We start from the raw sequence: 26485 nt of genomic DNA, 5'->3' as shown, positions 1-26485 counted from the left end.
GTGGACTACATTTCCCAGAGTGCTCAGCGGCTGGGCCTTGGCTCGACGGGGACCTCAGGCGGTGCGCCGTTTCGTCGCCTGCTCAGGGTCGCGTAGGCTGGCGCGAGGACAGGGCTAGGGACCCGGAATGAGTTTCCTTATAGTTCCGCTGGGTCGTGCCGGGCTGTACTAGGTCGGCCTGGGCCAAGGCAGGCGCGGGGGACGCGGGGGTGGGGGCCTGAGTCGGCGGTGCCGGAGACAGGCGCTCGGGGCAGCCCGCGCCTCGCCAAGGTCCCCGCCCCGTCCCGGCTGGACCGGCTTGCCTGTCAGTCACTGGGGCGGAGGCAGCGGCGGTAGCGGGGCCGGAGCTGGGCGGTGTGAGCAGAGCGTGGGCCAGGCCGAGCGGAGGGAGGCTGCCACAGACCCTCAACTCCCAGGACTCTTCGTCCCAAGCTCTGGAGGCTGCACCCCCGCGCTTCCTTGGACGACTAAAGGGTCTCTCCCCCGTGACCCCCACCCCCACCCCCATGACCTCCTCATAGGACCCAAGAGCACCCCCGGACGAGGGTGTCGTAGGTACAGGTCATCGGCTCCGTGATCCCTCACGGTCTAGGGGCTCGGTTTCCCTCACAGGCCCGCCTCCCTCGTGACCCGTCCCTACGGACATCTACCATTAGGACCCCTGCTCACTCGCTGGTCCCCGACGGTCGCCTCCTTCTCGAAGTACTCCCAGAGGGTCTCCTACAAGCAGACCTTTGGATCTCTGGCAAGCCCCACCCCCAACCGAGGTGGGGAGACCGCGGCAGCCATGCCCGCCTTGGGGCCCCCGTCACCTCGTCACTCCTTGGGCACCCAAGCTGGGGTCTAGCAGGGGGCCAGCAGCCAAGAGGCTGGGGGAGGAGAAAGGTCGGGGTCGACCTCCCTACCAGGGAGGGAGCAAAGATGGAGCGGCGGGAGGAGCAGCAGCCAGGGGCTGGAGCAGCCTCGGCCTTGGACTTCACCGTGGAGAACGTGGAGAAGGTATGAGGGCCCTGGGGTGGGCACTCCAGTGACGGAGCAAAAGTTCCGGGGACCGACACCAATGCCAGAACCTAGGCCTGGGCTGAATGCCCGCTGGGCTGGCGCCTCCAGAGCACCTGGCATTTGCTGTCTAACTGGGCAGGCCAGTTGTGCAGTGGCCAAATGGGCTATTTTTATCTTTCTGTAGACAGGGTCCCCTGTGGACAGGTACTCTAGGGTCTCGGGATGGTCCCTCCAGGGCTAGACTGGCTAGCCCTCCAGGCCAACTGGCCGCACTCCAGGTCCGTCGGCACTGACGGCTTGAGCAGTGCAGTAGGCAACCAGGGAGCCAGCAGGCCTGCAGCTCCATCCCTGGGAACCACACTGACTCCAGGTTGCTCTGGGCCCGGACTTTGTTGTGCTTGGGGCTCTGAAAAGCATCAGAAATGAAAACAACCTGGGGGGCTTTTGCTTTTTTACGTAGAAAAGCGTGCTTCACTTCTTAGATGGAGCCCAGAACAGTGCTGGGTTGGTGCGAGTGGGGCCATCCCTTTATTTTGTGCTGTGTTCAAGGGCCCGGGCCTGCTGGTGGCCTTTAGGACTGTGCCCTACCCATCTTCCCACATTGCCCTTTGCCATGGCTCGCCCTTCCTCAAGCAGTCCACTTTGTGTGTGTGTGGGTGGGTGTGGGTGGGTGGGCGGGGGCTGCTTCTCTGGTTCTTTCCTGGGTTCTGTCCACGGGGTGGGGAATGTAGAAAAGTGTGCCCCTGGGATGAAGTGGGAGATACCTGGACCACCTTGCTGCGATGCAGAGGCTGGCTGTAAATGCCCAGGCCTTACGCTGGAGCTGGCTGGCCATGGCACACTGAGAATGCACCCTTTCTGCTTCTTGCTTTCTGCCTGCCTCAGTCCACGGGCGGGCCAATCAGGACTGTGACCATGACAGGCCTGCAAGGGTACGGATGAGGAAGGGCTAAGCCTACTTGGGAGCCTGCTTGGGGTCAGGTTCTGGCCTCGCTCTCCCACCCCCTAAGGCTAGCAGCGTTGGCATGGCGGCGCAGTGTTCCATGTGCTGCCAGGGAGATAAGCCACTGTTTTCTTCCTGCGTGAAGTCCCCATGGAACTGGGGCCCTGGGTATTCTGCTGGCTCAGAGCTCAGGTGAGACACTTTCCCAGGGCTGCAGCTCTGGCCAAGGCGTCATTGGACCAACTTGTGGGACCCTGTGAGGATCCTGCTCAGATCTCAACGTGACCTTGGAGCCAGCATCTGGAGTGACGGGGTGGGCATGGGGGATGCTCCTGGGAGCTGGGAGAGCAGTTGTGCCTTCTGAGGGGCTCAGACCCTCTGGCTATTCTGCAGCCTTGGTGTCTTCCCCACAGAGCCATCCCTTTGCCCAGGCTGTGTCCTTTGCCACCGTGTCTCCCCTTTGGGGAATCGCAGCCTATCCCTGCTGCTGCTTCTTTTTTTTTGCTTTCCGTTTCATTGTTCCCTTTGTGAGCCCATAAATTTTGTTTCAAGAAGAGCATTTGGTACAGCATGGGTGAGGTTCAGGCTCCCAAGAAGGCCCAGGAAGTACTGCAGAGCCCTGAGCTTGTCCTTCTGCCCAGCCTCCCAGTCAGGGAGAGGGCAGTCTTTGCAAGACCAAATCACGCCTTCTTGTCTGGGCTCTGGCAGCATCCAGAGTGGCCAGCACCTGCTCAGTCTGTGCTGTCCTGCAGGCGCTGCACCAGCTCTACTACGACCCCAACATCGAGAACAAGAACCTGGCTCAGAAGTGGTTGATGCAGGCCCAGGTCTCCCCACAGGCCTGGCACTTCAGTTGGCAGCTCCTGCAGCCGGACAAGGTGCCTGAGATTCAGTACTTTGGGGCCAGTGCCCTGCACATCAAGATCTCTCGCTACTGGAGTGACATCCCTTCTGACCAGTACGAGAGTCTGAAGGCACAGCTTTTCACCCAGATCACCCGATTCGCCAGTGGCTCCAAGATTGTGCTGACTCGGCTCTGCGTGGCCCTGGCCTCTCTGGCTCTCAGCATGATGCCGGACACGTGGCCGTGTGCGGTGGCAGATATGGTACGGCTCTTCCAGGCTGAGGACTCCCCAGTGGATGGCCAGGGCCGTTGCCTGGCCCTGCTCGAGCTGCTGACAGTGCTGCCCGAGGAGTTCCAGACCAGCCGCCTGCCCCAGTACCGCAAAGGGCTGGTGCGGGCCAGCCTGGCTGTGGAGTGCGGGGCTGTCTTTCCGCTGCTGGAGCAGCTGCTGCAGCAGCCCAGCTCGCCCGGCTGCGTGCGTCAGAAGGTGCTCAAGTGCTTCTCCAGCTGGGTGCAGCTGGAGGTGCCGCTGCAGGACTGTGAGGCGCTCATGCAGGCTGCCTTCGCTGCCCTGCAGGACTCAGAGCTCTTTGACAGCAGTGTGGAGGCCATTGTCAATGCCATCTCACAGCCTGATGCCCAGAGGTGAGCCCTTCCCCACCTGCCCCAAGAAGGATGGCCTGCTCAGCCAGCATCGTAGCTGTCCATCCTGGTGCCTAATTGGTGCTAATTGAGTGCCACTCGCATGCCTGGTGCCGTGCTGGCGATAGATACAGCAAGGAGCCAAACACGTGTCCACATGGGCCCATCCCTCACAGTTCAGAGAGGGAGTCACTTGGTGAATGGGTTAGTTAAAATATCAGACCCTTCTCGCTCTCAACCAACCAGGCACCACGCCATATTGTAAAGCTATTTTTTATCATCGCCACTGCCCCCTGCCCCCCCAGTCCAAGCAGCCATCTCCCCCCACCAGATTTCTGCAGAGCCTTCTACTTTGTCCCCTGCATGCTACTCACCCTTGGCCCTTGCATTGTGTCCACAGTGGCCGGAGTCGGCTTTGGAAAGTGAGACACTAACCCCTCCCTTTCTGCTCAGCACCCTTCCCTGGCTGTTTGCTGCTTGTGGGATAAAGTTCAGAACCCTTCCTGGGACCGGCAAGGGTGCTGTACTACCTGGCAGCTCGTCACACGCTCACGTGGTCCTTTTGGTTCCCCAAGTGTCCCCTGCTCCTTCCAGTTTCCGAGCCAGCCTGGGTGCTTGGCACGTTACCTCCGCCTGGAGTGGCCCTCTGTCCCCCTTTCCCCCCACCTCACCCTTCAGTGTTCAGCAGACCTGCCACGTCTTTAGGGGAACAGGCTAAAGATTTCCAAGACTAAGTGTGTTGTTGTTGTGAGGGGCACTGCACAGTTCTACGCCGTCCTCAACAACCATTCCTGAACTGTGCTCACGGTGTCAGCCCAGGACTAAGCGCAGCTTTCTCTAGGATATTGTCCCGGAGCTCCCGCTATCTTCCCTTCTCATCAGCACAGGAGACGTCATTGTGAAGTAACCTGCGTGGTCCTGCTCCTCAGCTCGGTGACGACAAGGGCTTTATCTTGTCACCCCTGGCCTGCCACATGAAAGCTCTCCGTGTTTGTGAGCGGGTGAAAAGTAGGCGTTGCCTATGTGACAACTGGGTGGGGGGCCGAGGGAGTGTCCTGGGTTTCGGGGAGCACAGCAGGTGGACAGGTATGTGGTGGCCTCGAGATGGTACACCGAAGGACCCTTAAGTTATGTGCATGGACAGCAAGGGTGTACGCAGCACCTGCTGTGTGGCAGGCTATGTGTGAACCGGGGAAAGCCTATAGGTGAATGGTTCTGACTTGGGGGGGATCGGGGGCTCAGAGGCTGGAAGCCAATGTGCTGGGTTCCCTGGCAGGGGGAGCAGAGGGCTGTAAGAACCCCACGGAGACTGAGCCCATCCCATCAGGGGCTGTAAAAGGCTTCCCAGAGAAGGTGACGAGTGAGCTACACTTGGGCAGCTGTGCAAGAATTAGTCAGATGGAGGTGATGGGTATGGGGAGGACAGGAAAGACCTTGAATCAGTGGGTGGCAGAATGCTGAGGCTGGGGTTTGTGAATTGCCCCTCCTTTGGGTGCGAGGTGACAGCCAGGTGTAGTGATCAGAGCCATAGGAACTCGGGGGCCCGAATCACCTGGGTCCTGGTAGGCCAGGCCAAAGATTTTGGTCTTCGTGCTGAGGAAGAGATGGAGAAGTGGAAGGATTGTGAGCAGAGAAAATAGCACGGTGCTGGTTTGGGCATAGGTTCGGGAAGAGGCTTGGAAAGGCAGGCCTGATGCTGATACTTCCGAGAAAAGGCTCCGGGAGCCCCCAGCAGAGCGGGGAGGGTTAGAAGGGAAAGACCATTTCGGGGAGCAGTTAGAGGCTCAAGCTTTGGCACTAGTCAGGTTTGAGTGTGAGTCCCTGGGGGTCTGCTTACTAGCTCTGCAGCCTTGGGCTAGCCACACCTGAGACTGGGTCTCCTCGCATGAGCCTCAGCTTGATGTGTCTGTCTCAGTGCACAGCCAGGCCGGGCTGGGGTACTCCACAGGGAGACTTGGGTGGGAAGGTGAAATAGGGACTGTGCACGAAGACTTCCCCATAGTTCCTGGCACTGTGGAAGAGCTCCATCAGTGCCACCTGCTACTAGGTGGCATCATCGTAGCCGTAACGATCAGTAGGGGCCTCTTCCCCTGGTACCCCAGCTTTAGGTGGACACCAACCCCCAAAGCATGGTCTCTGTGCCATCCTGAAGTTCAAGTGCTGGCTGGGCTCAGGTTGGTGGCTGGGGCTCCAGGGGTGAGTGGTTGATGTGGGGTGCCCTTGGATAGATCCAGGTGTACCCACTCACCCAGTCTCTCCAGGGCTTTGGCAGGTAATTGATGCCCCTTCTCCCCTGAACGAATGAGCGAGCAAGGAGCCAGTGAGGGAACCCACAGCCTCCTGGGCGCCCATTGGCTGCAGCCCCTTGGTTGCTTAGCAACTCTCCCCATTTTCTCAGCTCTGCTCCTGGAGCTCTAATTGCAGGTCTGAGCTGAGCTTGGTGCGAGGCAGGCAGGCGTCTCCGCAGCCCTGCCCCTGGCTGCTTGAGTGACCAACTGAAGCCAGGCCTCTTGAACCCGCCCCAGCCCTAGCTCCCAAAGACTGCCTGCTCTCTCTGCCTCCAGCCTCCCGGGGCCTGCCGCTTGTCCACGCACGCACGGGCCCTGGGCCCAGGTGTGGGAAGTGCATGCAGGAGCTTCTTCCTCAGCAGGCTCCCTCTGCCAGGGTCACAGATCTCGCTCTTGCTCTGACCAGTCGAATTCCCTTGCTTTGGCTTCCTGAAGCGGGTGACTCCTGGGTCATGCCGGCACTGCCTCCCGCCCCCAGGTGTCCTGATACCCACCCTTCCCACAGCCGGCCTGGCGGTCAGGACTGAGGCCGCTCTTTCTCCTCCCCTGCTGCCACTTGCCCGGCACGCCTTCAATTGCTTTGCCCACCTCCACCCCCCCACCCCCTGGCCAACCCATCCCGAAATAATGTTTTTAATCCTGGATAAAACTCTTTAATGAGAACTGGAGGAGAGAAAATGAATGTGTCAGGCTGCTGGAGAGCTGGGGCAGACCATGGGCTACAGTCTGCATAGATCCATTGGGGATTGGGTGCCGAGGACAAACAAAGCCCGAAGGGTAGTGGCAGCCTGGTGTCTGCCTGCAGTTTACAGTGTGACCTTGAGTAACTCTGAGCCCGAAGGAGCTGTTGTCCTTGATTTACCCTCATAGGAGGCTCTGATGAGCTCCATTAAGAAGCTCAACTGAGTACCTGCTGCTGTCTGTGAACTGTCGTAGGAGTGAGGGAACCTCTTGGAACACAGGGAAGATCGGGGGCTAGGGCATGACTTCCTGCATCCCCCGTAGTTGCTATGGCGTACATGGCCTTGGCCCTGCCCCTACCCTTTGTGCCATAGTGTGGCCTGAAGGTGCCCATTGTCTGGTGGGGCCGTCTGTGTCAGGGTCAGGGGACTGAAGCTATCCCAGCTGTCTCTTTGGAGCTGATGCCAGTGGATGCCTTATCCCTTCAGACTGGGGGGTGTGGAGAAGGGGGGACTTCCCTGGACTGGCTGCCTGTTCCTGTAATTCTCCTCCGCCCCCTGACATTATGAGGTTATTGCCTAGCAGCCTGCTTGGGGGAGGTCCAGCTGGAATTGCCTCTGGACCCTGAGGCCTCCATAGATTGCTGTGGTGACAGTACCAATTGGCAGGGGGAGGTATGAGGCCGCCGATCCAAGCTGAGAGTGGCTCTTCCTCGCAGGGCCACTCTCCCCAGAGCAGACTGCTGGAGCTTTCTCTCAGCCTCCCCTCTGGGCTCTGCATGCCTTGCTTCATTAGGGATCACTCGTTGATCTGCAGGGCTCTGACCTAGGGGCTCTTCCCTTGTCCCGTTCAATTCTGTCTGGGCAGTTCTTGTCCACTCAGCTTCCATGACCAACTGCTCTCGGATGACTCCAGCCTCCCTGGCGGACTCCAGGTCTTTGTGCCCACCTCCTTCAGGACACTTGTTCTGGGCTGTCCACCCAGCATCTTGGAGACCGCTGTCTAACACTGAACTCGCCAACCTTCCTCCTTCCTGTTCACTGGGTCGCTGTCCCTCTAGCTTTTGGTCAGTATCTCAGTGACAAGCTGGGGCTCTTCTGGACTCTGCCCGTCCTCCGGCGGCCCAGGCAGTCCTCAAGTCCTGCTCATTTTGCCTGCGGGCTCGCTCTCGGGTCATGAGCGGCACCTTTCCCTGCGGCAGCCAGGGGTGGGGCGTGGCATGGGTGGTGAGGACTGAGGCTCCTGGCACTGCGGTTGCCCTCTAACTCTTCTTTAACTGCTCTCAGCCAGAGCTCTGAGCTGGGCTTCCCTCTGCAGCCTCCGTCCCCCCTGACGCTGGCCTTCCCTTCAAGAGTTGTTCTGGAGGCCCCGACCTACGGTTCATCCCACCAGGGGCAGGCCCTGACCTCCTTTTCCCTTAGGGTTTGATGTGTGGAGCACGGCTTTGATGGGAGGCAGGGGTGGGGCAGGCTGCTCTGAAGGGCCTCTGTCCGTCCTGCCTCCAGGTACGTGAACACACTCCTGAAACTCATCCCGCTGGTGCTGGGCCTGCAGGAACAACTGCGACAGGCAGTGCAAAATGGGGACATGGAGACCTCCCATGGCATCTGTCGCATTGCAGTGGCCCTGGGCGAGAACCACTCCCGGTGAGGAGTGGGGGCAGCTGTGGGGTGGCGGGTGGTAGCAGGATTCTCTAAGCGGCGGGGGTGTGGGGGTGTGGGGTCCGTGCCATGTACTTGTGGTGGACTGAGTTTCTCGCGCTCTTCCCCTGTCCAGGGCCTTGCTGGACCAGGTGGAGCACTGGCAGAGCTTCCTGGCGCTGGTCAACATGATCATGTTCTGCACGGGCATCCCTGGCCACTACCCCGTCAACGAGACCACCAGCTCCCTCACGCTCACTTTCTGGTACACGCTGCAGGTGCGCGTGGGAGATCACGGGCCGGGGCTGCAGTGGGAGGAGGCGCACTGTGGGCTTCCCTGGTGGCTGCCCGATGGATGGCTGACTCTCTTCCCCGGCTCAGGACGACATCCTGTCCTTCGAGGCCGAGAAGCAGGCCGTCTACCAGCAGGTGTACCGGCCGGTCTACTTCCAACTGGTGGATGTGCTTCTGCACAAAGCCCAGTTCCCTTCCGACGAGGAGTACGGATTCTGGTCCTCCGACGAGAAGGAGCAGTTCCGAATTTACAGGTGAGGGTAGCAGGCTGGCTCCAGCTCTGAACCAGGGGCAGGGGACCTTTTTTCTGCCAACCGCCATTTGGGTATTGATAGCCTCATTCGAGGGCCATGCAGGTAACACACTTGAGGACCTCACTCCTAATGTGACCCTGGAGCAGCTGCTCTTGGGAGAGGCTTGCGACGTTAGCTGGGATGGATGACTCCGTGGGCCTGCGGTGACCCTCAGGCCGGACCTTCCCCGCCCCTGCTCCAAGCAGCGCCTTGAACAATGGAGACAGTGAGGGGAAGGGCTGGGCGTCCTGTGTCCTGGGGCCCCTCTCTATTCTGGAGGCACCTTTGGGCGATGGTGAGGAGCCTGGGGTGGGCTCGTGGGTAAGGCCTTCGTCTGCTTCTCAGGGTAGACATCTCGGACACACTCATGTACGTCTATGAGATGCTGGGGTCTGAGCTGCTCAGCAACCTCTATGACAAGCTTGGCCGTCTGCTCACCAGCTCGGAGGAGCCCTACTCTTGGCAGGTACTGCCCCAGCCCGATGCCCTCAGCCCTCCCCGGCCCGTCCCTACGCCTCCTCAGCCGCGCGGGCGTCTCCTTCCCAGCACACAGAGGCCCTGCTCTACGGCTTCCAGTCCATCGCGGAGACCATCGATGTCAATTACTCCGACGTCGTGCCCGGGCTCATTGGGCTCATTCCACGGATCAGTATCAGCAACGTGCAGCTGGCCGATACGGTGATGTTCACCATCGGTGAGACCCGCCACACACACCCAGAGCCACAGGCCCCCATCTCCAACCTGGCCAGCCCGCTGGGTCCCACGGCCATGGGAGAGACGTCTCAGCCGCGTAGGAAGGGGCTTCAAGAAGATGGTGGGAAATAGGATGAAAAGAGAATGGACCTTTCCCAGGGGCCCTTTGAAGCCCCCCACCTCGTCAGGGCTGTAGTCAGCTAGCTGGGGTCCCACCTGAGGCCCCGGTGGTGTGGTAGTGACCCATTGAGCTGTGAACCGCAAGGTCAGATTTTCGAAACCGCCAGCCACTCGCTCGGAGGGAGAATGAGTTACTGTAAAGAGCTGCAGGTTGGGAAGCCCACAGGAGCAGTCTGCCGTGTTCTGTAGGGTCACTGTTATTCGTAGCCCACTCAGCGGCAGCCAGCTTGGCTTTGGAGGGTCCTCCCACAGTGTCCCGAGCTGCACTTCAACGGGGCCAGGTCAGTGCTGGTGGGATGGATGGAAGTGCTGAGCCCACGCCGAGTGAACTCTTCTTGCTTCTCAGCTGCGAGGCTCGTGTTTGAATTGGCACATGCGTGTTTGCCCCTCCAGCCTTGGGGTGTCTGCTCTGTGCTGGTGCTGTGTCCAGCTCGGCAGGGCCGTAGTGCGAAGCCAGCCTGGCTCATCTGAGAACCCTCCCCCCGCCCCTTCTTCCCCCAGGAGCTCTGTCGGAGTGGCTGGCTGACCACCCTGTCATGATCAACAGCGTCCTGCCCCTCGTGCTGCATGCCCTCGGCAATCCGGAGCTCTCCGTCTCCTCCGTGTCCACCCTCAAGAAGATCTGCCGTGAGTGCAAGTACGACCTGCCGCCCTACGCCGCCAACATCGTGGCCGTCTCCCAGGTGTGCAGGCTGGGCCTGGGGCGCGGGGCTCCGGGCGCCCTCCGCACTGACTGACACCACGTTCGTTCTCTCTTCACCCCCAGGACGTGCTGATGAAACAGATCCATAAGGTGCGTCTCCAAAGGTTCTGGGCCTCTCCTTCATCCAGAAACGACGTCTTCCCCCTGTGCCCTGTTCCTGGGAACCTGTGCCCTGTAGCCTGAGGACTGAGCCTTCCTGTTCTGCCCCACAGACGAGCCAGTGCATGTGGCTGATGCAGGCGCTGGGCTTCCTGCTGTCAGCCCTGCAGGTGGAGGAGATCCTCAAAAACCTGCACTCGCTCATCTCGCCCTACATCCAGCAGCTGGAGAAGCTGGCGGAGGAGATAGTGAGTGAGCTCTGGGGCCAAAGAGCCTCCCCTTGTGTGGGCAATGGAGCTGGCTGTCAGGCCTGGGGCTAGGGTGCCAGGCTGGGGCGGGGCAACCTCGAGCTTCACCCACTTCTCCCCGTAGCCCAACCCCTCCAACAAGCTGGCCATCGTCCACATCCTGGGGCTTCTCTCCAACCTCTTCACCACGCTGGATGTCAGTCACCATGAGGATGAGCACGAAGGCCCGGAGCTCCGGAGGCTGCCAGTGCCACAGGGACCCAACCCTGTGGGTGATGTTGTCACTGCCATTGTCCCCAACCCTGTGGGACTGTCACTGCCACCTCCTAGCTCTGGGGGGGTTTGTGTCACTGTTATCCACTGACCCAGTGGATGACCCTTGTCGTTGCCTCTGACTCTGTACTATTGATGTCACTGGTTTGCTCAGCCTTACGTGTGGGGACAGTGATGTCTTTGTCCCCAGCCTAGCGGGGGCTGACGTCATTGTGGTTCCTCAGCCCTGAGGGGTGCTGACACTCTCCTTCAACTCAGAGTAGTGTTATCACAGGCTCCTCCTCAGTCCCCATGCTCTGGGGTATTCGCGGTCAGCGTCCGCTGCGTGCCTGCTCAGCATGTCATAGGTTCTGCCTTTGAATAGCTCCCGGCCTAGAGGTTATCCATGCACAGGATGATGACTACTCTGATAAGCTTGGACGCCGGCGTGGGGAGGTCCCGCTGGAAACTGTGAACAGGGGCCCTGTGTCTTGCTGGCCTCAGAACGGTTGTAGCCGGCAGCTATGGTCTGGAGTGGAGGAACCAGGCACACTGTGCACTGCTCTGCACTAACGGGAGGGAGGGGCGCTTTGGTCATCGTTCCCGGTGCCTCTTCCACCAGTTCTCCAGGAGAACGGGCACCTCAGCCCAGTTTCAGTTGCTCTGTTGGCTGCAGACCGGGCCCGTCCTGCACTGCCCTTCCACAGAAGCCCTTCTGTAGTGGCGTCGCCCTGCCTTCCCGTACCTGCCAGGACCACTCAGCCGGCCCTCCATTACCTACAGCTCTCTGCACATCCCTTGGGAGCTCCCTACCGCAGCCTGTCGGGAGGCTCCATTGTTTTCAGCACTGGCAGCAGCTTCACTGCCTCCAGGACTAGCCCAGGGGCTTTTGGCACTAGCAAGGTTTTACTAAGGAGAAATGGATGAGAATTTTTTTTTTTTTAAGTTACACAGTTTAGATAATCTCGTGAGTACTCAATATCCCTGCCTTGCAGTTTGTGACTTCCTCTGAGATGATCACTAGAATTAAGGACGCCCTTCCCTCTCGTTGACACACTCCCACCCACCCCCACCCGGTCCCTGGCTGCTCTGTAGCCTTCTCAATGTGCAGTTGGGGTAATAAGCTAAGCTCCTGGCCTGCCCATGCCTGCCGTGCTCTCCCCAGCTGGATGACCATGGTGGTGGGGCCGCCTTTCCCCCGTGTCTTCAGGTGGTGGTGGTACTGCAGCAAGTCTTCCAGCTCATCCAGAAGGTGCTGAGCAAGTGGCTGAATGATGCTCAGGTGGTGGAGGTGAGCCCTGACCCTGGCTGGCTGACTCATGGTGATGCTGCTCAGGGAGGTGGGGCAAGAGCTGTCTGTCCCTCCGGAGCGTGTGGCGATCCAGAGCGAAGAGGGGAGAAACACGGGAACCCTGTAGCATGCCCTGAAATCCTAAGTGCTAGACCCAAGGACCGTGGTGTTGGGGCCGAGTGACAGCGGTCTCCAGGCCATCCTGGAGTCAGGGTGCTTCTGGTGCTGCTGCCACTCCCCGAGAGGCCATGGTGATGAAGTCAGCAGCAAGGGTCAGGGACGGAATTGTGCGCTGCACCCCCTGAGCAGAAGGCCTTTCCCCTGCCTCTCAGCGTGAGCATCAGACTTGCTCACCCGCCTTGGTCGTAGGGCCCAGGAAGGATGACAGGAAGGGCCCCGTGGTAGGCCTCCTCTGTGCAGGCCTTGGCCCTCTTGCCGGCACTGACCCCTGACCAGCCCTGTGCTGCCCTCAAGGCTGTGTGCGCCATCTTCGAGAAGTCGGTCAAGACGCTGCTGGATGACTTTGCCCCCATGGTGCCGCAGCTGTGTGAGATGCTGGGGCGGATGTACAGCACCGTCCCCCAGGCCTCGGCGCTGGACCTCACGCGACAGGTGGGTCTTCTGGCTGGGGCAGCAGGTGTCCTAGATTCCATCCTGCTCAGAGATCTGCCTGCTTCCCCGGGAGTGAGGCTGTGGGGCCGGGTGGCTGCCCGAGCTGGGACCCCTACCGACGTTCTCGGGATTCTGACCTGTCCGCTGGGGCCGGGCCTCTGCTGACCAGCATTCCCTGCTTTGTTGTAGCTGGTCCACATCTTTGCTCATGAGCCTGCCCACTTCCCCCCGATCGAGGTCCTCTTCCTGCTGGTCACCTCCGTCACCCTCACCCTCTTCCAGCAAGGTAGGTCCTGGCCAGAGTCTCGGCTGCTGTGACTGCCGCCACTGCCTCCGCTTCCCTGACCGGGAGCCACAGCTGCCCCTCGTCTCTGTCCCCTGAGCCGCACTTTGGACCTGGTGGGACACCTGTGGGACCAAGCACAATACAATTGCCACTTTCTAAAGAGTTGACACCGTAGCTGAAGTGAACAGGAGGGTGAATGATGTCTTCTGCCTGCCTGCTGCCGGGCTCGGGGCCGCCTGGGTACCGGGGAGCGGGGCGAGGGCAGAGGCACTGAGGGACTTGAGTGGGGGGTGACGGGGCTGCAGGCTGCTCCTCACTGGGATGTAATGAAGAGGGGAAGAAGGAGTGTGGGTCTTGAAGTCAGGTAGACCTAGATTCTAGTCACTCTCATCACCACCAACTAGTTGTGTGACCTTGCACAAAGCACTTGCCTTAGCTGAGCCTTTGTGTCCGTAACTGCGGGATGGACACGCACTACAGGTATTCACGTAGCATCTTTTGGGCACCTGGCTTGGGGTTTTCCATGCAAAATGCTCCCAAGTGCTGGGTCTTCCCTCTGTAGTGAGGCCTTTGCCTTTTTAGGCCCAAAGCCAAGTACCTTTGGCTATAGTCCTAGCCCGGCTTCACTGTGTGCGGCCTCTCTTCCCCTGGGGGAGTTGGGAGCAGGAGGCACTGAGCTGCCTTGCTGCCTACCCCAGGCTCCGAGTGTGCAGAAGAAGTGACACTGCTCACATGAGCCTTGTCTGGGTTTGTGCCCTGAGTTTGAGATTCACCAGGGGTCTCAAGTGGAGCCAAAGTCCCCTTTTCCTAATATCCTCTGGACTTGGCCTCTGCATCAGTGGGCCATGGACAGGACCAGGACTGGGGAGAGAGCTGGGCCAGAAACCTGGGTGGTTACTCTCAGTGCCCCCTCTCCCACCCCTTGTCCAGTCAGGGATACATCCGATTGATTCCGGCTCCTGATTGTCTCTCTTAATCTGCCTGGTTCTCTCCACTCTCCATGGTCACTGCTTCCGTGCAGGCCCCAACAAGCTGACTAAATGGTTTCCTTGACAGCTGCCCTTCTCTCCTGACCATTCTGCACATCAATCTGAGCATTCCCCCTCCCCGGCTGTCGTTGCACCCCATTGCCCTCTGGTTAGCATCCCACGCCCACCCATATGATGTGGCTCGTGCCTACCTCTCAACAACCTCCCTGCCATCACCCCGGCACATGGCCTTTTCCATTACGTGCTCCAGCGGAGCCCTGGGCCTTGCATGTGGCGCTGCTCTGGCTGCGATGCCCTGCTCCTCTATCAGGCGGGACCATGTGCTCCTCCCTGCTGAGACTGCCTTGTGCACACACTGCTAACGCGGCACCATTCACACACGTGTGTGTCTCTCGCCCAAGACTTCGCTCCTCGGGGGCAGGCCTGGCCTGCTCCTCTCCATCCTCCGTGCCCAGCGTGCAGCCAGCACATAGACACTCTTGAACAAAGGAGGGGGAAGGAGTCTGCCCTTGGACCCTTCCTCCTCACCGGCCGACGCACCTCTGAACGTTGGACCTCCTGAGCAGCAGTGGGACCCAGGCCTGGGACGCGTTAGCCTACACTGGCCAGAACTTAAGTAACTTATGTTCCGATGCGAAAGGGCTGGACCTCATGTGGGCTCCTCACAACAGCTTGGAGAGGGATAGTCTTCGCTCCCGCGGGGCAGCGGAGCACTGTGGCTCACACAAGATCACACAGCTACTTCGTGCGTGGTGCCCTAGGCAAGCACCCCGGAGCTCGTCCTCCCGAGAGAGGGGCAGTCCGAGCTCGAAGCGCACGCCTTGCTCTTTCCCAGGAGCCAGCGTCCTGGCGGTTGGGTTTGTTGCTTGTCTGGCTGCCCAGGATGGCCCCTTCCTCGTTCTGCTGGCCCCGTCTTGGCCATCCCTGCTTTGGGTCCTGCCCTCCCACTGGACCCTGAGTAACCAGTGGACTGGCGTCCCCCTTTCTTGGACAGCCTCTCCATGTCCATGGGATCTGGTTGCTAGCCCTAAGCTGGGCTCTCTGCTGGGTCCGGACCCATGTGGAGGGGACTCTCCTGGCTCAGTTTGTATGGCCAGCCCCACAGCACACTGTCTGACTCAGGGGAAGGAGTCCCCCACCTTCCTTAGCCAGCCCTAGGGCCCTGAGGCCATCCAAGGAAGGGTGCCCTGCTCAGGGCTTGCTGCCCTGGCCTTTCAAGAGGTAGGACCAACTGTTCCCCAGCCCCTCCTGCTCCTTGTAGGGGATGATGGGAGGGCTAAGCTAGGAAGCAGTGTAGGGGCCAGCCCGCCACAGGCCCCTTGTCCAGCGCTGTGGAGTCTTTCCTGGCCGAGCACGGAGGGAACACTGGGGTGGGGGGTGGCCCGAGGAGGAGTGGGAATAGGGGATGGCCCCTTGGGAGGGAGCTGGGGCAGGCCCGTCCTTCACTTTGCCGTCTCTTTCTGTTGGGCTTCTCCCAGTTCATGGTTTTTGTATGTTTTGTTTCTTTATCTTGCTTCCTGCTGCTCATGTGCCCCCACGCTGTCTCCCTGCAGGCTCTCAGTCCCACATAACTATATGAGGTTGAGTTGCTGTTTGTATAATTTTTTCTTAAGTTCCATCTTTATTATATTTTAGGGCCCAGGGATCATCCTGATATTGTTGATTCATTTATGCAACTCCTGGCACAGGTGTGTTTTAGTTTTATTCATTCACGTTCTGTTCTCTCTCTCTCTCTTTCTCTTATGTTGGAATTCAATTTTAAGCCTATTTTTAGCTTTCTGTTGACAAATTTTTTTTTTTCTGTTCAGTTGAATAGAGTTTCTTCATCTGTTTCCGTGGAAGTTGACCCAACACCCTCCTTTAGCGCCCCTTTGCCTCAACTAGCTCAGGCTTCTTCCAGGACAAGGGAGCGGCTGAGCCCCGGGGAGGGAGCTGGGCTGGCCCCGGGGAGGGAGGGTGACTGCCCAGCAGCTCCTGGGTGGCTGAGCACCCAAGAAGTTCAGGGCTAGGGCTGGAGTGGAAGGGCCTGGGCTTCATTGTCCCGTGCTCCTGCCGGGAACTGCCTGCCTCAGGGCCTGCCTGCTCCTGAGAAGTGGGCTGGGTCGAGCCCCCTGCCCCCTGCGGGGCGAAGATAAGTGTGCTGCCCTGGAGCTGGGGCTGTTGGAAAGGTGGGGTGGCTGTGGGGAGGCTGGGGCAGACTCCATCTGAGGCCGCGGTAGCATGCGTTTGTGCTTGGTGTGCGCTTCTTTGCTGTGTTCTGGGTCTGGCTTGGAACGGCAACAGAAACCACCTAGGTGCAGTGAATGCGTGCGCTTTGTGTGGTGCGAGGGCAAGCATGCACTTGAAGTGCTGTCGCGAATGGATTAGTGTGGGACACAGATGTGTGTTCTGTGTTGGATGTTGGTGGACTGGGGCATCAGTGAGTGTTGAGCTGTGGGAATGCGTATGTGTGGGGGAGGTGCGTGTACTGGGTCATGCGAATGTGCACTGTGGTTTGGGTGTGTGCGTGTATGTTTGGGGAGGTGCATATATTGGGCTAATGGAGTGTGCACTGTGGTTTGGGCTGTGTGTGTATGTTTGGGGAGGCACGCATCTTGGGCCGTGGGATTGTGTGCAGGGGCACTGTGTGTTGAGGGCTCCTGAGGGTTTGTGTATCTGTTTCTTTGCTTGGTCCTTCCACACATGCCTATCGAATGTGCCATCCGTGCCTGGTCCTCTGAGCTGCTGAGCGGAAGGAGGCACAGAGCTTGCTGTCTGGAATTTACCTTCTTGGGGGTGGGGAGTGGGAATGAGAGAAGTAGGGCGTGTGTCTTTGGGCCTGGGTGGAGCTTGGGAGGGAGTTGCGTGTGTTTGTGGATGGGTGTGTCAGGAGTGTCCCTGTGATGGAGTTGATTTGAGGATGTGGGTGTGTGGACGTGGTTTGGGTGTGTAGTGGGGTGTGTGACAGAGGTGTGTTTGAGGATGAGAGTAAGAGAGTTTAAAGTGATGGTCCATGTGGGGATGTGTTCATGTGAGTGGACAGGGATGCTCTGCAGTGGGGGTTATTGGGAAAGGGCGGTGTTCGGAGGCTGCCAGAGCTGTGCAGAGCATCTCCAGTCCTGACCTGGTACCACTTCGGGCGGTCTACCAGCTCCCTTTACTCCATCTGCCCACCCCACCCCACCCCCTCGTGGTAGTACTGGCTCTTGGGGTCAGTCTGGCTGTGAAGGAACTGGTCATAGGGTGTCCTGAGTAGAAGGGAGGGTTATGGTTCCAGGACTCCTACCCTGAGGTCCCTCTTCCCGAGGAGGAGGAGGAGCTTGAGGGTGCCTGAGGGATGCAGGTGGGACCACAGAGAGGGGAACTATTGGACTGGGGGTTCCATGTCCAGCTGCCATGTCTTCTGTCTGCTGCCCCCTTAACCAACCCAGGGGCCTCCACTGCCTTTGTGAATCAAGGGGAAGCCACTGCTGGCCATTTGGAGCCTGCTGGAGGGGTGGGAATGCTCTCTGCCGAGAACCTGACTTGGGGCCCTGCCCCCAGCTTTTCTCGCACACACCTGCGCATGCATGTACACACACGTGTGCAAAGCACCACTTGGGCTGCTGCTATCTTGACTCATTGGGCTCTGGGTGGTCTGGGCCCCCCCAGAGCAGGCTAGGTGGCTGGTTTGGGGCAGCCTCTGCCTGTGATGCACAGAGTTGGGGCTGGGGAGTGGGCAGGTGAGTGGGGGGATGGCCCTTGGAGCTGGCTGGGGCTGGGCTCACCAGCTCCACCTCCTGCAGGCTCTGAAGCGGAAGCCAGATTTATTCCTGTGTGAACGATTGGATGTCAAAGCTATATTCCAATGTGGTAAGTCGGGCAGGTGGACAGACAGGTGGGCTTGGGCCTCCCAACCCGCGGGATGCTCTGGCCCCATCTGATCTGCCCCTCTCTCCCACAGCTGTGCTGGCCCTCAAGTTCCCCGAGGCGCCCACTGTCAAGGCCTCCTGTGGTTTTTTTGTGAGTCCTTAGCTGGCCCCCGCCACTCCATGCCCAGCCCTGCCTAGCAGGACTCCAGAGGGTAGGGGCGTGGTGTGCAGGTCGTGCCCTTGGGGAACAGTGGGCAGGCGCTGAGGCTGATGGGCTCCCTTTCCTCTGCAGACTGAGCTGCTGCCTCGCTGTGGGGAGGTGGAGCCTGTGGGGAAGGTGGTGCAGGAGGACGGCCGGGTGCTGCTGGCAGCCGTGCTGGAGGTGAGAAGGGGCCGCCGTCCAGGGAAGTGCACGCCCTCGAGTCCCTTCCCTCCACCGGTGACCGCTGCTGTGCAGCCCTGAGAGCAACTAGTTCTCAAAGAGCGGCAGCCCATGTGTCCCGTCCAGTTTGCTTGGGAAACTGTCCAGGAGGGTGGGGGGAGCCAGGCACCCTGGCTGCAGGGGGAGAGTCCCTGTGGCACTGAGAGCTCCTCTCCTTCAGGCCATTGGGGGCCAGGCATCCCGCAGCCTCATGGACTGCTTTGCTGACATCCTGTTCGCCCTGAACAAACACTGCTTCAGCCTCCTGAGCATGTGGATTAAGGAGGCACTGCAGCCACCTGGTTTTCCCTCTGCCCGCCTCAGCCCGGAACAGAAAGACACCTTCAGCCAGCAGATCCTTCGGTGAGCACAGCTGGGGTGGGCCCAGGCTCAGGGAGAGCAGGCGATGCTGATGGTTGCTAACCTCTCCCTTCCTTCCTTCAGTGAACGAGTGAATAAGAGGCGGGTGAAGGAGATGGTAAAGGAGTTCACCCTGCTGTGCCGGGGACTGCACGGCACAGACTATACAGCTGACTACTGAGGGGCATGCCCGCCACCTGCCCCCCACCCCTCTTTCCCCATCTCGCTCCCCAAAGAATAAACCTGGATCTTCACTGCTGTCTCGGCTTTCTTTCTGCTGCTACCAGCCTCTGATGGCTGCGCTAAGGAGGCCTGGGGGTAGGATAGGAGGAGGCTTGGAGCTGGGCCTAGGTGGGGAGAGGGAGATTACTGTCTGACTCTTAGAGTGGCACCTTAGAGGCACCGCTGTCACCGAGCTGCTGTGTATACTGCTGCCATTGCCTGGGGGTTTGGCAGGGCTGCAGTAAGACCAGCCACATTCCCCCGCCTTCCACTAGGTCAAGTCCCACTGGGGGCAAGTTGAGATTCCAATGCTGTTTACTTTTAGCCCCGCCCCATCTTGTTCTGCACTGAGCAAGGCTGACCAAGCTCATAGCTACATTGCCGCTAAGCTGAGAGGATGGGGCCTGCATGGCAGAAGTTTCATTTCTTTGGGGAATCAGAGGATTTGTAGGGAGAGACAAAGATCCGTGACAACATCTGGCCTGAAAGGGGTAGAGCTGGGACCGGTGGAAAAGGGACGGGAGCAAGGGCTTCAAATGGTAGGACAGGCTTCACTTGCACATCGATAAGGAGAGTTCTAGAAAATAGAACTGAGTTAGGGGTGGGGGAGGCATCCTGGGAGGGAGAAGGCAGGAGCCCACTGTACCCACTGGCCCCCATCTCTATGCAGCGCAGAATGAGATAGTCTGGGTCAGGACCAGGGACAGCTCCAAACCACTTCTCCCCAGGGTTGTCTCCTTGGTGACTATTTCACCCCCTTTTCAGGCACCCCAGTCTTGAAGAACAAGGCTGGGCTCTCCCCACTTCACCTTTGAGTCTTGAGCCTTTGAAGATGTTGGAAAACAACTCCCACGTTCAACCCCACTCTTCCCAACCTTTGTCCAAGGTTCCTGCTCTCCGCTCTTCATCCTAATGTAACTTCTCATGCTGGTCAGCACTGGCCCCTTCCTGTCATTGGCCATCCCCTAGACCAGTGGTTCTCAACCTGTGGGTTGCGACCCCTTTGGGGGTTGAATGACCCTTTCAAGGGTCACCCGATTCATAACAGTAGCAAAATTACAGTTCTGAAGTAGCAATGAAAATAAACTTATGGTTGGGGGATCACCACATGAGGAACTATCAAAGGGTCATGGCATTAGGAAAGTTAACCACTGCCCTAGACCCACTCTGTCCCCCTTCTTCTACCCCACCTCGGTCTCATTCTCCCTCTATCCTTTATTTCTCATTTTCCCTGGAAAATACTGCACATACAGTTACTCCTTTGTTCCAACAGTATGGCTTCCTGATACCTCTTTCTTTCCCCTCCCCTGTTGAGTGTAGTACCATAGATATGCTTAGAATGGCGGGTCTATAGCCCAGCTTCAGAAGCCAGAGAGACCTGGGTTGATACGTCCCACTGCCTTGCTGGGTCTCCTTAGGCACTTCGTCACTTTGTAAATTAGGATAAACTTTAACACCAAAGACAAACCTCCAGAACGTGGAGCCTGATGAACAGTCTCGCAATGCTCACCATCTGCCTAAAAGCAAATTCTCATGAGTCCGTGTGACGCACAGAGGACTACGTCGCAAGTGTCATGTGCACGTTGTTTGATTCCTCACAATATTCCAGGAGGCACTGTCCTTACAAATGAGGACAGAGGCAGAGAGGTTAGGTTGACACTTTTAAGATGGTAACAAGCAGCTGAACCAATCAGTGTTCAAACAGGCAAGGGCACCGGACTTAAAAATGATGCGGCGCTACCTGCAGATATGAGTGTGCACGAAGTGTTAACACTGTCCCGCGGGTGGGAGCTGCTCAAATGGGGTGGGTTTTGTTTGTTTCACCCCAGGAAGCCGCGGGTGTCCCTGCAGACCGGAGGCCAGCCGAACCGGAAACTTCCGGAGCCTTGAGAAGCGCTCCCAAAGAACTGCGGTATCCACAAGGCCTCGCGTCTGCCTCTGACGCACTTCCGGCCGGCTCCGGACCCTGAGAGCTCATTGGGCCTATGCGGGAGGCTTGACGGCGAGGATTGGAGAGAGGGAACGGTGGTGGTTTACGATTGGGGAAACTGCTTTAAGCCCCGCCTCCGAAGACCGGAAGTGATCTCCCGGGTCTCCCCATGTGTAGTAGAGGGACGGTCGCTTGGATGGGTGTCTTACGACCCGTGTCTAGCCCTTTGGCGTCCCCAACAGTGAGATTCTGACCCAGGGAAGGCTGTTTTGAGGACGCGGTGCCTGAAACGGGGCGAGAGGATCCCCAGAACGTCTCGCCCGAAGCGGTCCCTCATGGAGTCGGCGTTCAGCAGCCCCGCAGAGGCGGCCCTGCAGCGGGAGGCAGGCGCCGCAGGGCTGCTCACGCCCGTCGCGGACTTGGACCGGGTGTATGAGCTGGCGCGCGTCGCGGGATTTGTCCGTGACTTAGGGTGTCAGCGGGTGAGGGCAGGCTTAGGAAGTGGTGGCGCTTCTCTCGGGCTGCTTCTCCCGGAGATAACGGGACCATGTCAGGCTGAGGGCTCCGGGGGGTGGGTACAGCTAGAGGTGGGATCTCGCCGAAAGTTTCCCCGGAAAGAAGGCCTTGGGGTGGTGGTGGCGGAGAGGCGCCATCCTGATGCCGCGGTTTGTGCTTACAGGTGGCCTTGCAGTTCCCTGATCAGCTCCTGGGAGACGCTGGGGCCGTGGCTGCCCGACTGGAGGAGATCACGGCGTCCAGGGTGTTCATTCTGGGAGACACGGCCTATGGCAGGTGTGACTCGCCCTTAAATGGGGTGTATCTGCCCCCAATGTTGACTTCACCTTCTGAAGTCTGCCTTCCAGCGCCCTTTTCCTCACGGACAACGTTTCCCGCGGGGGACAGCAACTCGCCCCCTAATAGGAACCTCTCTCCCTGCAGCTGCTGTCTGGATGTGCTGGGTGCTGAGCAAGCTGGCGCTCAGGCTCTGGTCCATTTTGGCCCCGCCTGCCTGAGTCCTCCAGCCCGCCCACTGCCTGTCACCTATATCCTGGGCCAACGATCTGTGGCCGTGGAGCTCTGTGCCAACGCCTTTGAATCCCTGAATCCAGACCCCACGGCACCGGTGGTGCTGCTGAGTGAGCCAGCCTGTGCCCATGCCCTAGGTGAGGGGTTACGCACGCAGAAGGGGTATGCCTGCTGCTTTGTTCCTTACTCCCTGCCCACCTCCAACCCTGTTTTAATGCACCCCCACAGGGCTCTTGGAATGGGATTGGCCCCAGCCTTTGCTTTCGGGTCACATTCAGCCCACACCCGCACCCAACAGTGCCTTTTCACTCCTCCTACCCCACCCCACCCCACCCCACCTCTGCAGAGGCCTTGGCGACTCTCCTGCGTCCACGGTACCAGGACCTGCTTGTCTCCAGCCCAGCTCTCCCCTTGCCATCAGGGGCTTTGAGTTTAGAGCCGGAGCCCCTGGAGCGTTTTGGACGCCGCTTCCCCTTGGCCCCAGGAAGGTGCCTGGAAGAGTACGGTGGCTTCTATGTGGGAGGCTCTGCAGCCAGCCCTGGCGCTGACCTTGACCCAGACCTGAGTCGGCTGCTCTTGGGCTGGGCACCGGAGCGGCCTTTCTATTCATGTTGTGCAGACACCGGGCAGTCTCAGGATGAGAGGGCCCGGGCTGGACGGCTAAGGGCCCGCAGACATTACCTGGTGGAGCGGGCCAGAGATGCCCGAGTGGTGGGGCTGCTGGTGGGCACCCTGGGTGTGGCCCGATATCGGGAAGCCCTGGCACATTTGCGGCACCTAACTCAGGCTGCTGGTAAGCGTAGCTACGTGTTAGCCGTGGGCCGGCCCACTCCCGCCAAGCTTGCCAACTTCCCCGAGGTGGATGTATTTGTGCTTTTGGCCTGTCCTCTGGGTGCCCTGGCCCCTCAGCCTTCTGGCAGTTTCTTCCGACCTGTGTTGGCACCATGTGAGCTGGAAGCTGCCTGCAACCCTGCCTGGCCACCTGCGGGCCTGGCCCCTTACCTCACACATTATGGGGACCTGCTGCCTGGTGAGTGTAGGGTACTGCCTGAACTGGGAGCATGGAAGGGGGCTGGGGGACCGATATGGAGCTTTTTTTGCACATTCCTCCCCTCTCCAGGCTCTCCTTTTCATGTACCCCTGCCATCACCTGACTCAGAGCTGTGGGAAACTCCCGATGTGTCCCTCATCACTGGGGAGCTGCGGCCTGCACCTGCCCAGACGCCATCTAATGCACCTGGGTGCGCAGCCCTGACCCCTCGGCCCCAGCTGGAGCTGGTTGAGAGTAGCCCTGCAGGTGAGCGTGCCAAATCTTCATATTTCCCCCCACCCCGCGCGCCTGCCCCAGATCCCGGCCACTCAGCGTGCTCCCCTCCCCTGCAGCTCTCTTCCTCAGTTCCCGCAGCTGGCAGGGGCTGGAGCCCCGCCTGGGCCAGACGCCCGTGACGGGTGCCGTGAGTGGGAGACGAGGAATTGCCATCGCCTATGAGGATGAGGCCAGCAGCTGATGTCCCACGGGGCCAGAGGCACAGTAGGACTGTGGAGTCAACTGCAGCGACGTTGGTGTCCCTTCACCGATCCCCACCTCTGTCAGGATCCTTGAAGGAGCCTGGGTGGAAGGAGAGAGATGGACCCCACTCAGTCCTGGCACTGGGACAAGACTCAGCACATGCTGGCTTCGTGACGGCCTAGGACTGGCTTGTGAGCAGGGGCTTAGGGCCACCCTTCAAGCCTGTCTGACCCCCTGGGAGTAGGCCAGCACCTCTGGTCATTTCCAATACCTGGGCTGCAGTTGAGGCTCTGCCCTTGTCAAAATGCAGGTACTAGGTGGTCTAAGCGCGGTTTCTCAACCTCGGCACCGCTGACATTTGGGGTCGGACAGTTCTTTGTTGAACGGGAGTTTCCTATGCAGTGTAGGATGTCTAGCATCATCCCTGGCCTCTAATAACTAGATGCCAGTGACCTTTGCCCTTGAATTGCAATAACCAAGAATGTCTCTAGACATTGACCAATGTCCCCTGTGGGGGCAAAAGTTCCCCTACCGGTCGAGAACCATAGGTGCAGGCTTGCGTTCTCCAACCTCGTAGCTACTAAGCATACATGGTTATTTAAACTCATTTTAAATTGGTTAAAGTGAAATGAAAGTGGTAATTCAGTTTGTCAGTCACACACCCAGTGCTAAACCAGCCATGTGCGGGGCCAGCTCAGCTATAGAACACTTACAGCACCACAGAGTGTTCTTGTGGATAGCACCAGGCTGCACTGACTCGATTTGTTTCTCAGGGCAGTCAAGAAACTTGAATAAACCAGACATTTTCCCCCCATTCTTTTTATTCATCACACACACTGTAGGTCCTGCATGGGTTCTTGGGGTAGAGAAGTGAATTGAGTCAGGACTGACTCCTGTTCTCTGTTTGCCTGAGGGGAGAGACCATTAAATAGGCAGTTACCACACGGGGAATTACCCCCGGGCAGCTGAAGCCCAGGGGAACTTTCTAAAAGAGGGTGGCCCTTAATCAGGATCTCTTGCAGGAAAGATGGTCAGCAGAAGCAGAGTGAAAAGGTCATTTGAGTTGAGGGTGCGCTGCTTACACACCCAGGCATGAACCAGAGTGGAGGGGACTACCAGCTGTCACCTTGCCAGACCCTGACGGTTGAGAGAGGGGAACTGAAAAGACAGCTGTTGAGGACACAGGGAACAAGGGAGGTGTGGCGTCTCCCCTCAGGCAGCACCCAGGCTGGTGTAGAGGCAGACCAGGGTAACTGGGACTGATAATTGCAGGTGGCCCCAATCTTGTACTTTGCGGATGTAAGGGAAATGGAGCCAAAAGATAGAAAGACGGAGTGGAAAGACAATGGAGTTTTTCCATGAACATTCTGAAGCTACCCTGTATATATTGAGCACTTGCTCTGTGCCAGTAACTGGAAATTCAGCAATGAGTTCAATGGAAATCCTTATGGTTTTTAATACTACCATGGAAGGAAGTAGATAAAATGCTACATACAAAGTGAGCCAAATGCAGAATTAAAACAAAAAACCCCACCTCACTACAATCGTGGATTCCAACTCAGCATGCCCCTAGAGCAGGGTAGAACAGCCCCTGTGGGTTTCCGAGACTAATTCTATAGAAGTAGAGCCTGATCTCCCCATGGAGCAGCTGGTGGTTTCAAACTGCTGACCTTGCAGTTAGCAGCTCATCCTACACCACCAGGGCTCTTAGCTGCCAATAAGTAAACAAGCCAAATGATAAGGACTGGAGAAATAAGGGGGCTTCAAAAAGCTGTGGGATAGATAACGGAGTCTCCATGAACTTCTGAAGCTCCTCCTCTAAAACCTAGGGAAGAGGATATGGAATGTGGGGGAGCAGAGCTTGTGCTACGAAGTAGAATGGTCAGGGAAGACCTTTTGAAGAAAGTAATATTTGAGCAAAGACGGAAAGAAAGTGAACCATCTGGCCAGCCAGGTCAAGGGATAGATAGCAAGGAGGGTGGAATTAGAATTGGGCGGAGGGGGGCATGCAATGGTGGTAGTGGGCGGGGTAGCCTCCCTGGAGTCATTGTAAGGACTTTGGCTTTGATTCTAAGTGAAAGGAGTCCTTGGGGCATTTCGTCCGGAGAGTGTCGGGACCTAGTAGTTATAAGCAAGTTCTATGACGACCCGCGGGGTAAAGAGCCCTGAGCAAGCGAGCAGGCTGACCATTTTGCCGCCTCTGGGTCAGGGAAGGCTTTGAGGGAAGAGTGATTCCCAGGACGAATCGGTTTGAGCCGGGCGATGGGGTGTGGCCGAAAAGTGCTTCCCCAGAGAAAGCAGCACAAGCCAACACCCTGGCACCGTCGAGCAAGTGGGTAGAACCTGATGCCTGGAAGACAGGAGGCCAAGGGCTCCGAGCAGCTCCTGCATAGAGCAGGATGGCGGGCTGAAGCGCCGGGGCTCGAGAGCGGGGGAGCAGCCAGAGGTCAAAGCGTGCGGTACCAAAGACGCCAGGTCCCCAGGAGGGTGACGACGGGGCTTCTTCCAGGGGGACGCCTACAACGACCACAAGCCTCTGCGCCCTGCACTTCCGGCGTGGCCGCGCAGCCCCCAGCGCGGGGTCACGTGGCGCCGGCGCCTCACGTGAGCGTGTCAGGTGATGCGTGGGGCGGGCGGGCAGACTGCGGGGCGGACGGGGGACGCAGGGACGCAAGTTTAGCTCTGGCTCCACCGCCCCGACCCCCGCCGTCATTGCCGCCATGACGGGACTCGCCCTTCTCTACTCCGGCGTCTTCGTGGCCTTCTGGGCCTCCATGATTGTCGTGGGTGAGGCCCTGCCCTGCGGGGGCGGCGGGTAGATCGCGGCCGTGCTGGCGTCTGGCGGGCAAGCGGGGTGCCGATTCTGCACCTGGGCCGCAGCGCGGGTTCCGTACCCCGGGCTTCGGGTCTGGCTTTACGCAGGACGGGGCCTCTGACCCCACGGAGATCGGCTCTCACGACGGGGGCGGGAGGGACGCGGCCGGAGCACCTGTCCCTTCTGTCATTAGCGCACGCTCATCCCCCCACCCCCGCCGCAGACGCCCTGCGCCTGCCCGATATTGGGCTACAAGCCTGCTTCTCCAGTTCCTCTTTTCCTGGTCGTTTGCTCCCCCGCCCCCAGCTTGTTGGGTAAACAGCGGTCGGGGCCGGGCCGGGTGGATCTGGTGGGGTCGGTTCGGGCCCTTGCTCCCTCCTCTCCCCTCCCC

General features: G+C 59.0%; 3 protein-coding genes across 3 annotated transcripts in view; all 3 read left to right on the top strand.

Moving 5' to 3' along the window:
- Positions 1-315: 315 nt before the first annotated feature.
- On the top strand, positions 316-18845 carry IPO13 (importin 13). The gene is made up of 20 exons (XM_004699492.4): positions 316-999; positions 2698-3434; positions 7906-8046; positions 8177-8318; positions 8422-8588; positions 8973-9093; positions 9174-9321; positions 10002-10183; positions 10267-10293; positions 10416-10550; positions 10675-10818; positions 12013-12093; positions 12568-12705; positions 12895-12991; positions 15616-15668; positions 17745-17811; positions 17903-17961; positions 18103-18192; positions 18413-18594; positions 18676-18845. The coding sequence occupies exons 1-20, from the start codon at positions 922-924 to the stop codon at positions 18770-18772; spliced, it is 2886 nt and encodes a 961-aa protein (XP_004699549.1). The 5' UTR covers positions 316-921; the 3' UTR covers positions 18773-18845.
- Positions 18846-20929: 2084 nt separating this feature from the next.
- On the top strand, positions 20930-24093 carry DPH2 (diphthamide biosynthesis 2). Its single transcript, XM_004699491.2, has 6 exons — positions 20930-21225; positions 21423-21535; positions 21683-21906; positions 22116-22799; positions 22890-23066; positions 23153-24093. The coding sequence occupies exons 1-6, from the start codon at positions 21079-21081 to the stop codon at positions 23275-23277; spliced, it is 1470 nt and encodes a 489-aa protein (XP_004699548.1). The 5' UTR covers positions 20930-21078; the 3' UTR covers positions 23278-24093.
- A 1826-nt stretch (positions 24094-25919) lies between these two features.
- Positions 25920-26485, top strand: part of ATP6V0B (ATPase H+ transporting V0 subunit b) — a 3296-nt gene continuing 2730 nt past the window's right edge. Inside the window, exon 1 of the mRNA XM_045291773.1 lies at positions 25920-26094. Coding sequence (XP_045147708.1) covers positions 26000-26094 — 95 coding nt within the window. The 5' untranslated portion in view covers positions 25920-25999. The remainder of the gene's footprint in view (positions 26095-26485) is intronic.

The sequence above is a fragment of the Echinops telfairi genome, unplaced genomic scaffold (assembly GCF_000313985.2).
Source record: "Echinops telfairi isolate 266 unplaced genomic scaffold, ASM31398v2 ScPeMD7_443;HRSCAF=831, whole genome shotgun sequence".
Taxonomy (NCBI): Eukaryota; Metazoa; Chordata; class Mammalia; order Afrosoricida; family Tenrecidae; genus Echinops; species Echinops telfairi.
The sequence above is the reverse complement of the archived record's forward strand: the minus strand, read 5'-3'. Positions and strand labels throughout refer to the sequence as shown.

Bases quoted from the DNA above. Each gene is read 5' to 3' on its own strand.
- IPO13 (XM_004699492.4), top strand. From the start codon at position 922: ATGGAGCGGCGGGAGGAGCAGCAGCCAGGGGCTGGAGCAGCCTCGGCC. The intron at 8,589-8,972 runs GTGAGGGTAGCA...TCTGCTTCTCAG, and splicing joins GAGCAGTTCCGAATTTACAG to GGTAGACATCTCGGACACAC. The intron at 9,094-9,173 runs GTACTGCCCCAG...TCTCCTTCCCAG, and splicing joins AGGAGCCCTACTCTTGGCAG to CACACAGAGGCCCTGCTCTA.
- DPH2 (XM_004699491.2), top strand. From the start codon at position 21,079: ATGGAGTCGGCGTTCAGCAGCCCCGCAGAGGCGGCCCTGCAGCGGGAG. The intron at 21,536-21,682 runs GTGTGACTCGCC...CTCTCCCTGCAG, and splicing joins GGAGACACGGCCTATGGCAG to CTGCTGTCTGGATGTGCTGG. The intron at 22,800-22,889 runs GTGAGTGTAGGG...TCCCCTCTCCAG, and splicing joins TTATGGGGACCTGCTGCCTG to GCTCTCCTTTTCATGTACCC.